The following is an 11586-nucleotide window of genomic DNA, read 5'->3' on the forward strand; positions in this document are numbered from 1 at the left end:
ATGCTAGTTAGTCTTTTGGGATGTACATTCAAGACTCAACTGAAATAATAGAGGAGCCTCAGTATGAATAATTCAAAAATATGTTTCCTTGGCTTTTGGAAACCATCCTCCGACTTTTTCCCCTTTCCTTTCAGTACTAACAGGCTCCTCTTTCCTCATACTTTATTGGGGTTGTAATGCAAATAATCTATCTTCCTTGAATTCACATTGACTGATTGGGGGGAATCAGGCATAAGTTGTTGCTATGTTGGAGGGCAGAAGAAGGCAGCCTGAAATAAAAACTCAGCCCCTGAGAACCACCAAGTGACATTAGGATGCTCACACAGACAATACCAACTTAACTGAATTCACAAGGTAGAACCTCACACTGGGCCCTGCACAAAGTTGGGGTTCAGTAAATATTTGTTAAATGAGGGAATGGAAGATTCTATTAGGGAGCCTTTTCCTGCAGCAGGGATTGACACCCATGGAACATCTTGGCCACCCCTGAAGGCTGGCCTCACTCAACCTCAATTCTAAGGCCTAGAATAATGCACATTAACTCGGCCCACAACTCCTCTCCGTCAGTCTAAATTTCCCCTGGGCTTTCTTTCTGCCCTTGTTAGGGTTTCTTCTTTTCCCTCCATCGAGATCTTCCTCCTGTGCCCCACTGTTTTCTAGCCTAGCGTTGTGTCATCATCCTTGTCCTCAGGGTCCTTTTGGCCTCTTTTTTTCAACTTGGCGATCCCCCCCCTCACTTGCCCTCCCCTGCATCTTCTCTCGCCTACTCTTCTCTACTAACCTTCTGCTGCCTCAGCCTCCGCCTCTGCCGTTTGTTACCTTTGCCTCCATCTCTGTCTGTTTCTGCCTTTGACTGTCTTAGTCTCTGTTGGTCTAAGGGAGTTTAATTTCATTCTCTTCCTCTTCTCTGTTTTCCTCTCTCTATTTCTCTCTCCTTGTTTCTCTTTCTGCTTTCTCGATTTCTCTCCGTCCCTCTGCTCCTGTCTTTCTGTCTCTCCATCCAGCCTCTATCTCCTCCTCCCCGCCCCCCCCTCCGCCCCCAGCCGCCGCCTCCGCTGCCGCCTCCACCTCCTCCCCCTATCTCTCCAGCCCTGTACCGCATTGCTGTAGTACAGGGGGTCACTGCATTGCGCCGTCACCGTCAATAGGTGGACCCCCTCCTAGGGAGATAAAACCGCCAGAGCCGGCGCCGCCAGTCCCTCTGGCTGAGACCTCAGCTCCGGGTAAGATCGCTTATGCCCCCCTTCCTTCCTCTTGGGAGGCCTCTTCGCAATGAGGGCAGCCCCTCGCCTCTGCTCCAGGTCCCTGGGGACTGGGAGGGGCAGGAGCCTAGGGATGGGAGAAAGCGGGGTTAGGACAGGAAGAAGGCGAAGGCACAGAAGTAGATTTTCTTGGGAGTGGGAGGGGGTCAGGGCTCCCCACATTAAGTTCTCTGTCCAGGGTCTGCAGATAGGGGCGCGGGGTGTGGGCGTTGGGAGAAGACACCTGCGGGATACGAGAGCTGGGGGCAGTAGCTGCAGCTTGAGATGGGTCGTGCTGCGTCGTAGCTTGTTTATCGCGTCCTTAAAGCGAGATGCGCCCTTGCGGGGTCTCCCGGGAGCTGGAACCCAGGAGAACGCACAGAGCGAGAGCAGAGGCAGCCTTGACCTTGCGGCTCTCAGAGGGCGGTCGCTTTGGCTACTTCTGAGAAAGGGTCTGAGACCAGGGCCTCTCCAGGGTCACCTCTGCTTTCCCGGTAAGACAATTGCTTGCCCGCCGCAGGGGATTCTTAGAATGGTAAACTGAAGTGAGATGGGGAGTGGAGTGAGGAGGTGGTGGGGTGTGGGGAGTGGGGGAGGCTAGACTGATCTGATCTGGGAACTTAAAAGTAACCTTTCCCATCTGCCCTACATCCTCAGGGTGCCCACTCCTACCCCCAAGAATCTCTTAGGCTTCTCTGAGTTCTAGATATCTGAGGTATGTGTCTGTTTATATGTATGAATTTCTATGCGTGGCGCTCTCTCTCTCTCTCTCTCTCTCTCTCTCTCTCTCTCTCTCTCTCTCTCTCTCTCTCTCTCTCTCTCTCTCTCTCTCTCTCTCTCTCTCTCTCTCTCTTCCCTCCCCATCTCTTCCCTACTCCCCCCTTACCTAGAGTGGGAGACTAACATTAGAAAAGTGTCTGTGGGTGAGACAGGTGGGAGTAGGTTTTGACAGGATCCTAGGGAACTGTCATCCTTTGGTGTCTTGAATTTGGGAACAGACTCGATCCAACCAGATCCTTGGCACCTTTTGGTTCTTAAGAAACCTCAACTCTGCATGGCTAGGATAGGATCTAACCCTAATTTCTCTCAAGGGGTCACTATAGAGCATCACTAGACTTCTCTTCCCAACCAGGAGCAGCTAGGGCCAACAAGATCCCAGCCAAGCAGGCTTGGGTGGTTGGATTTTTTTGGCTCTTCTGGCCAGCCCTGACCCTTCAGCTCATACCCAAGGAGAAAGGGCCAGAGCTGAATCTATTTTGAGTTGTGTCCTTATCTGGACAACACATTGTCACTCAGGTCATGAGCTCCCAATATTGCTTTGGGGGTGGTGGTGATGATGGTTGCTGGAGGAGAGAAAAAATGGCTCCCTTTCCAGAAGAGTCTTGAATTAAAGAGGTGTGTGTGTGTGTGTGTGTGTGTGTGTGTGTGTGTGTGTGTGTGTAATTGATGGGAGGAGAGGACAGCAGCCCTGGATATGTCATCAGAGAAAGTGTGTGTGTGTGTGTATGTGTGTGTGTGTGTGTGTATCAGATGGAGGTAAAGTCTAATTTAGCTGTATGGGAGGAAGGCAGAACCTAATCCTGTTCCTGGAACTGTTGGCCTGTTCTCCCTTGAGCACCTGACCAATGATGTATATATCTGTGGGTTGGGAGTGGGGGTGGGGAAGGGAATGGGAAGTTGTAGGGCTGGTAGAGGTTTCTGGAGCTGGGGTCCAGGAGGATCAGTCATTACCATGAGGAGATATGGTAATGTCTCTCTTGGGCTCTCTGGAATGGTTGGGCTCTGGAAGACTGCCTGACACCCTTGGGAGAGGTGGGTTGAGGCTCTCATCCTATTTCTTTTCCTGAGTGGTTTTAAACACAGTCACAATGAGGTCAGTTCTCAATGGACCCCACTGGCCAATTGTTTCAAAGATTGATTCTTCTTAGACCCCAGCTATTGAATCAGTCAGGACTGATTAGAGATGGCTTTTTATTTGTTTTGGGTTCCTCAATTATCCACTTGTATCGTGACCAAAAAGAACCAGGACACTCCCTTGCTGGCTTCCTACAGAGAGAGAGAAAGAGAGACAGACAGAGAGAAATAGAGAGGCAGAGATTGAGAGGGAGAGATAGAAAAAGGTAGATGAGAGATAGAGAAAGAAAAGAGATACACAGAAAAGAGAGAGATACAGGGGCAAAAAGTGAAGAGAGGAGAGACAGATAGACAAAGAAAGAAACAGACAGAGAAAGAGTAGACAGAGAAAGATACATACACACAGAGAAACAGAGAGATAGAGAGAAGACCGAGAGAGAGAGAGAGAGAGAGAGAGAGAGAGAGAGAGATAGAGATAGAGAGAGAGAGAGAAGAGAAGATAAGAGAGAGAGTGTGCAAGCACCCAAGCCTGTGCCAGTCCTAGAGCTACTGGCAAGGTCTTCCTGGATGGAGCTTTTGTTGGGGACTCTTTTGAGCCTTTGTTACCTATTTTCTCTTCCAGGCTACACAGAAACTCGGCTCAGTTTCCACTGTCTGAAGAGCCCCTACCCCACCTCATATCCTAACCTTTAGGTTGAATTGGCCCCTTCCCCTGCCCCCAACACACACCCTTCAAGATGGGTAAGGAGAAGACCCACATCAACATCGTTGTCATAGGCCATGTAGATTCAGGCAAGTCCACTACTACGGGGCACCTCATATACAAGTGTGGGGGCATTGACAAGAGGACCATTGAAAAATTTGAGAAGGAGGCTGCAGAGGTGAGTGAGATTCTAGTGGTTTGTTGTATCTACCCCATTACTCATCACCTTCTTCTCCTACTCTTCCCCTTTCACTTTTATCCCCATCCTATTCTTTTCTTCCCCCTCTTCTATCTTCTTCCCCTTGTCCCTCTTTATCCTCTCCCCTCATAGTCATCTCTCTCTCTTTTCCTGCTAATTTCTATTCTTTTTCTACATTTCCTCCTGTTCTCCTGTCCTTTCTCCTTCCCACCTCCCCACTCCTATAGTTTCTCCTCCCTTCTCCCTGTTATCTTCCCCTTTTTCCTCTTTTCTCCTCTTTTTCCTTTCCTTTCCTATTCCTATGCCTTCTTCTTCCTCTCCTCTCTTCTCCTCCTTCCCTTTTCTTTTCCCTGTCTTCTCTCCTGTGCCTTTCCCTATCTATTCCTATATTTTCTTCTCCCCTTCTTCCCTTTCTTCCTCCCCTTTCCTCCTTCCTTTCTATCTCCTCTGTCCTTTCCCTCTATCCACTCCTATATTTTCTTTTTTCCTGCTTCTTCTTTCCCTTATTTTACTTTCTCTCTCCTCCCCTCCTCTCCTCTCCTCTCCTCTCCTCCATTATTTCTACCCTCCTTTTTCTCTCCTCCCCTCCTCTCTTCTCTTCTCCTCTCTCCCCTCCCACCCCTTTTCTCTTTCTTCCCCTCCCCTCTCTTTCCCCCTCCCTTCTCCCTTCTTTTCTCCTTTCACAGTCCTTCCCCTTTCTCTTTCCTCTCATCTTCCCAAGTCCCCTCTTTTCCTTTTCTCTCTTTTTTTTCCTTATCCCCTCTTCCTCCCCCATCCTCCCCAGAGGACTGGTTTTCTCACAGACAGAGCAGATCAGTGGGCTTGACCCCACTCTGTTCTAGAGCTCATTTTACCTCTTTTTGAAGGCAGGACAAGTGTGGAGCTTTGTATGTTAAGTACACAATGCATGAAATCTGGCATCTATGAGTCTATGATATTATCTCTTGGGTTCTGGCTGGGGGAAAAAAGCAGCGAAGAACAAAGGTTTAAGATGAGGGAACTCACTTCACTGCTGTGCCTCAGGAGCCAGATTTGGCTGTTTGTCACTTTGCAGCTGAGTTTTTCAGGCTTTAAGTGGAGCTGGGAGCCTTTGGCCAGTGATGCTATTGAGTTTGCTCTGCAGAGAACCTAAATAGCCTTCCACAATAATTATATCTCACTTGATTGCCAACCAACGCTACAAACAGGGTGGTTATATTCAGAATGAACCTTGGTATTTGAGAAATATTTGTTGATTTTGTTGAATTCAGATCAAAATTGTTTTAATTGTGTTGGTAAAAATAAGATCCCCGAGGTCCCCCAAATGTTAATTGACCTTCCTCAAATAATGCTTTCTTTCTGGTGATTGAAAGCAGAGACTGGTGTACCCAAAATGCTTATGGGCTGGGCAGCTCTTCACCTCTCCCAGAGACCAGCCAGAATATGCAGGTCTCAGAGTTACTATTAATAGCCAATTGACTGAGCTTCCCGACTCCATTTTCTGATGCTGAGCTGTGGAAGGTTTTTCTTTCACAAGGTTGCATTACTAGGAAATGGAGGCCTGGAGAACATGTAAAAAAATCAGACTGCCAAGGCTAGAGAAGCTGCCCTAGCCAGGGAGCCCTGAAGCAGCTGCTGGGTGGGGGTGGAGAAAGACTGGGAGTTTTTCAAAGGTGGTGGGTCTGAGCCTTGCGGCTCTTGTTCTGTGTGGCCTTAAGAACACTTACCACCCATTGCTTATCTTAGCTAAGCTGAAAAGCCCTGTTGTCCTTCTGGGCAGAAATCAGTGGTTTCCTTGTATGGTTTGGTCTCAAATTGGCTAGGTCCAAGACTGTGTTTGAGGAGAACTCTGTACCTGACTTAGGGTGGGCATGGCCGACCTCAGAGTCCTGAGCAGAAATGGGGACTCAATGAGTCAGGTGGATGAGGCCAAGGGGTCTGTAAATATCTTCCTTTCTGTGGATAGGGGCGCAGTTAGGCAGTAAGTCTGGAGTTGGGAGGACCTGAGTTCAAATTTGACTTCAGGCACGCTTTTGCTCTTGGCAAGCCACTTAATCCTAATTACATAGCCCTTACTGCTCTTCTGCTTTATAATTGATAAGATACTTAGTATTGAGTCTAAGGCAGAAAGTAAAAAAAATTTTTTTAAGACTCTGCTGGCAGGAATGTGTATGCTGGAGTTGGTCAGATGGGCCCAAGGGAGAAAGTTTTCAAGATACCAGCTTGCATTTAATAACATAGTTGGCTCTCTTGAGATCAGTGTGCTGAGGGAAATGACAGTCACATGCCCATGACAAACTACCTCATAACCTTTTTGGTCAATTCCCTAAAGAAAACCGGGCACCCAGATGTTCTCAGCTGTTTGTCAGTAATTAGAGCATTAAGAGTGTCACTATCTCTGTCTTCTTTGAGGCCACATCTTTAGGAAAATTCAAAGGCATTTGTCCTGGTTTTTAGACTGGGGGCCTCAGAACCTCCTAATCTTAGGCTATAAGCCTTCTAAAAGCTGCCTTGTCATATGAGCTGTGTTTCCCCTCTTCCCTCCTTATGTTCCCTTCATCTGCCAAAGAAGGGAGAAAGTTATAGCATGCCCGAGAAAACAGGGAGCTCCCTCCAAAAGCTGAGACTTACTTCGTTGGCAGGAAGGCTTTATATTCCGAGGAAAGCAAGACCCATAGTGGGACACTATATCCAGCCACCTGTCCCCCACTCTTCTCAGCTCCAGTCTAGTGCAGTTTGGGGTGCTCTAGAACAGCTGATTTTGGGCTGTTGGCCTTTCTCTGCCTTCCTTTGCTACTTGGAGTCATTGCTCACCGAAATACTGTGTTCTGCTCAGAAAGTGTGAATCCTCTACCCCGGAAAGGGTTGTGCTTCTGGGCCAAGCAGTTGAGGCTAATGAGGGAACCATGATCACTACTTCTGCCCTTCAATTGGGCCTGGAAGAGGGATAGACACAGGAAACATAGATCTAAGTGGCAGCAGGTTGTAGAGGACTGAAGGACAGACCTGGCAGCAGGAGAATTGGGGTCAAGCTCTGACTTTGATGCTTATGAACTGTGTGTTCTTGGGCGAGTAATTTTACCTTTCCTGCCCTCTTTTCCCCTCTCCTATGGGACTGGATGATCTTTAAGAATCCTTCCATGTGGGGGCAGCTGGGTGGCAAATGGGAGGTCCTAGGTTCAAATCTGGCCTCAGACACTTCCCAGCTGTGTGACCTTGGGCAAGTCACTTAACCCCCATTGCCTAGCCCTTACTATTCTTCTGCCTTGGAGTCCACACACATTGACTCCAAGATGGAAGGAAATAATTTTTAAAAAAGAATCCTTCAATGTATAACATGCTAGGACTTCAGGGAAAGCTGGAAAATTAGTTGATATTTCTTGGATTCATAAGGTTTTAATGTTAGTTTAATAGATGGAAATACCTAGATGCATTATCATTTCTTAGATTGATGCAATATAACCCATGACCTCTGGGGAAAGCAGAGCACTTATCAACATTAGTTAATTTGTTTATCTATCTTTGTTTCCTCTACCATTTAATTCTTCTATGGTCCTGTTTGCTCCCCCTACTGGGGTATTTTGGAATGAACTCTATTGAGGAAATGCTGACTTGACAGTTGTATGAGCCAGGGAGAAGAGAAGGTGGGGAACACAACATTTCATGTTTTCCTAGATCTAGAGCTAGAAGGGACGTCAGAGGCCATCTAGTCTAAGACTCTCAATTTCTATATGAAGAAACCGAGCCCCAGGGAGGTCTTGTGACCTGTCCCTTGCCTTGCCCAAGTTCATGCAAATAGGAAGTTATCACATGAAGGGATTTGAACCCAAGCTCTGTGACTTCAGAGCCTACCACTTCTCTTACCAGTATTCCATATTGCCTTCCTAGAGGAAGGGTAGTGAGCCTTACAAATCATGTGGTCTAGTCCCCTCACTTGGTGAAGAAGGAAGTAGGTCTCAAGAGAGAAAACAGATTACATAAAATCACACAGCTAATGCCTTCACCAGGACTAGAATTCAGGCTTCCTGGAATCTAGTTTAATGCTCTTTTCCTTTAAAACCAACTGCCACTATTTACAAAGATATATTTTTTGGTCATTAGTATTTATTATCAATCACGTAAGATCATGCAGTATCCAGTGTCTCCTGATGCATCAAGATTGAATCTGTCACCCTGTTGTTTCTTTCCTAGGATAACTTATCTCTTTCTATTACTTCTTCCTTTCTTGACCAATATTTAGATGGGGAAAGGTTCCTTTAAGTATGCCTGGGTCCTGGATAAGCTCAAGGCTGAGCGTGAGCGGGGGATCACCATTGACATCTCTCTCTGGAAGTTTGAGACGACCAAATACTACATCACCATCATCGATGCCCCAGGACACAGAGATTTTATCAAGAACATGATCACAGGAACTTCCCAGGTGGGCAGTAACTCTGGCTGATGCTGAGGAAACTAGGGGATGGCAAAGGGAGAAAGTGAGAAACTGGGAATGGGTTTGAGAAAGTAGAGGTTTTGCTGTAACAGCATAAGTTCCATGAATAAAGATAATCATCATAACTAACAATAATAGCTAGCATTTATATTGCACCTACTGTATATCAGGCACTATGCTAAGAACTTTACAAATATTATCATATTTGATTATCATAATAACCCTGAGAGGTAGGTGCTGTTATTATTTCCATTGTACAGATGAAGAAACTGAGGCAAGCAGAAGTTAATTGCTTATCCAAGGTCACATAGTGAGTAAGTATCTGAGGACCCATTTGAATCCAGGAATTCTTACTCTAGGTATAGCACTTTATCCACTATACTACCTAGCTGGCATAAAAGTAAAGTGGATGTTGGTGAGATTCTTTGGGTATCAAACTCTTCAGTTACAGAGGAAGTATTCTTGCCATGTATGCGCAGCCGCCTCCTCTTCTCCCTTTTTCAGATATAAGATCTTACATCTTTTGACACTGTCAACTTATGCTAACCACCACCACCACCACCATTTTGATTAAAGAGAGATGGGTACACATAGTGCTAGTAGGGAGTTAATCAAGAGAACTTTATAGGATCTACCTAGGGGTTTATAATCAAAGACAAGTTAATATGGACACACACAGAAAGATTAAAGCATTAGTGGTGATGCTTTCCTGTACATTATCTCCAATAGTGAAGGAGGCAGAGTAGTAAGTATCAGTTCCTTCTAACTGACGAAGAAACTGAGGTCCATAAAGGCAGCATGGCAGCAAAGATGGGATACTAGACATAGAATCAGAGAACCTGGATTTGCCTCCTTGCTGAGCCACTTTCTGCTTGTATGACCTTGGGTGGTGCAATTAGATACAGCTTGGGGACTAGAGTTGGGAAGACCTGAATTCAAATCTGGCCTCAGAACCTGTCTGGCTTTGTGACCCTGGGAAAGCTCCTTAACTGTTTACCTCCATTTCCTCACCTGAAAAATAAGAAGGAAATGGCAAACCACTCCAGTATCTTTGCCAAGAAAACCCCAAATGGGGTCACAAAGAGTCACATATGACTGAAATGACTGAATAGGAAAACATAAGGGAAGTGGGTGGTCTAGAAGGCTGCTGAAGCCCCTTCAGGTTTAAATGGATGATCCTATGATCCTTGATACCTTCCTAAAGAGTGGCCTGAGACAATCATTTACTTAGTGAATGGATAAGCTAAGACTAGGCTATAGTACTTCATGTCATCAAGATACAGCATTATACTACCTTCCTCCCCAAATCCAGGCAGATGTCAATAAATTCATCCTGTTGGGTCTAGGTTCAGAGCATGTGGGAGTGGGAAGTAGGGAAGTAACTGAGATTTCTGTGACTAGATAGGGAAGATCAAGGGAGAGACATAACTTCTTCCCTGATTGTTCCAGAAAACTATTTTGGAAGACACAAAAATTTGGGAGCTATTTGAAAGGAAAAAAGCATCCTTTCAGGAGGAAGCACAGAAGTAGAAATAGGAAAAGGGGATGACCTGAAGCATCATGAAGGCTTTGAATGTGGATCTTGGCTGAGCAAATAGTATTTTTCTGGAGCCTTAGGACAGTTCTCTAATTCTATCTAGCCAGTACCTCTTTGTACCAACCATCAATGAGTGTGGGAGCTTTGGTTAGGCCATAGGGAGACCTACTTAGTGGTGAATTACAAAGTGGCCAATGATACAGGCCCATGTACATCTTAGCACATATCCATCACTGTGATTTAATTCAGAGCTGGCATTGAGAAGTCATCTGAGCAGGAAAAATGCTAATGACTCAAGTTGTTTGGAAACAGTGGCAGTGGTGTTTAATTGCTCTCAGGGAAGGAGGCTGCTGAGACTAACCAGAGAAAAATCATTGCTGCCTCTCCTATTTTCCAGTGAAGTCCATTTTGGAAATGGACATTAGAGGATTAGGAAAGCCTAGTGAACTATGCCCAAAGAGTGATAAAAGAGTGTCTGCCCTTTAATCCAGCCATAGCACTGCTGGGTTTGTACCCCAAAGAGATCATAAGGAAAAAGACTTGTACAAGAATATTCATAGCTGCGTTCTTTGTGGTGGCAAAAAATTGGAAAATGAGGGGATGCCCTTCAATTGGAGAATGGCTGAACAAATTGTGGTATCTGTTGTTGATGGAATACTATTGTGCTAAAAGGAATAATAAAGTGGAGGAATTCCATGGAGACTGGAACAACCTCCAGGAAGTGATGCAGAGCGAAAGGAGCAGAGCCAGGAAAACATTGTACACAGAGACTGAAACACTGTGGTACAATTGAACGTAATGGACTTCTCCATTAGTGTCAATACAACGTCCCTGAACATTCTGCAGGGATCTAGGAGAAAAAACACTATCCACAAACAGAGGAAAGCCTAGTAAGTGCCTGGTTCAGTGATGAACCACTGCTCACTTCAGTGAGCAGCAAATGGGAGAAGGATCATGTCTGGGAGGTGATGCCCATTTGCCAGTGTATTACTAGAATAGCTCTGCCCATGGGCATTCAGACAGATTGCTCCTCCCTTCCCATGATCTTCTTCTGTCTCCAGGGCTGAAGCCTATAAACCCATTCCTATTCAACTCTCTCTTCACCTTATGTCCCACAGTAGTAAAAAGTCTGATGGAGTCTGATGGCTGAATATCTGGCTTCTACATGCAGAAACGAGAGCAGATGTGGCAGGAAGGGTACTAGTTTGGTGTTGGTAGGGCAGTGACCTTAAGCCTTCCCGTTAGTGACCTGACTATTAGATCTGGCCTCAGTCACCAGGAAGCCAGAGTTAATTAGCTTTCTCTTTTTCTGAATAGGGGACTTGGAAGAGATGTATCCATTAGCAGTCTTGATCTATAGATAAGGGGAAAACATGGAATGCTTTGGAGGGTAGGGTTGGAAGGTGGAGGGTGATTGTAGGAAGAGGAATAGTAGGAGACATGATGGATACAGCATTGTTTTGAGTCTGAGAACTTGAGTTCAAGTCCAGTCCCTGCCATTTATTACCAATGTGACCCTAGGTAATAATAATAGATAATATTTATAAAGAATTTTAAGGTTGACCAAAAGTACTTTATATGTGTTATGTCCTTTGATTCTCACATCTACCTTGGAAGGTAACTGTGTTATTATTATCCCCA

The 11586-nt window shown here is 45.7% G+C and overlaps 1 protein-coding gene across 7 annotated transcripts in view; it reads left to right on the forward strand.

Annotated features, from left to right (window-relative positions):
• The first annotated feature begins 567 nt into the window (after positions 1 to 567).
• EEF1A2 (eukaryotic translation elongation factor 1 alpha 2) overlaps positions 568 to 11586 on the forward strand; it is a 28714-nt gene continuing 17695 nt past the window's right edge. Inside the window, exons 1-5 of one of the 7 annotated variants that reach the window (XM_056812828.1) lie at positions 1103 to 1223; positions 1570 to 1735; positions 1899 to 1956; positions 3718 to 3976; positions 8217 to 8396. In XM_056812828.1, the coding sequence (XP_056668806.1) occupies positions 3833 to 3976; positions 8217 to 8396 (324 nt within the window). In that variant the 5' untranslated portion in view covers positions 1103 to 1223; positions 1570 to 1735; positions 1899 to 1956; positions 3718 to 3832. Of the gene's footprint in view, positions 1224 to 1569; positions 1736 to 1898; positions 1957 to 2372; positions 2637 to 2888; positions 3054 to 3717; positions 3977 to 8216; positions 8397 to 11586 lie in introns of those variants that run through there. The other 6 variants (XM_056812829.1, XM_056812827.1, XM_056812826.1 and 3 more) reach the window with 6 other exon arrangements.

Source organism: Monodelphis domestica, chromosome 1, assembly GCF_027887165.1.
Source record: "Monodelphis domestica isolate mMonDom1 chromosome 1, mMonDom1.pri, whole genome shotgun sequence".
NCBI lineage: Eukaryota > Metazoa > Chordata > Mammalia > Didelphimorphia > Didelphidae > Monodelphis > Monodelphis domestica.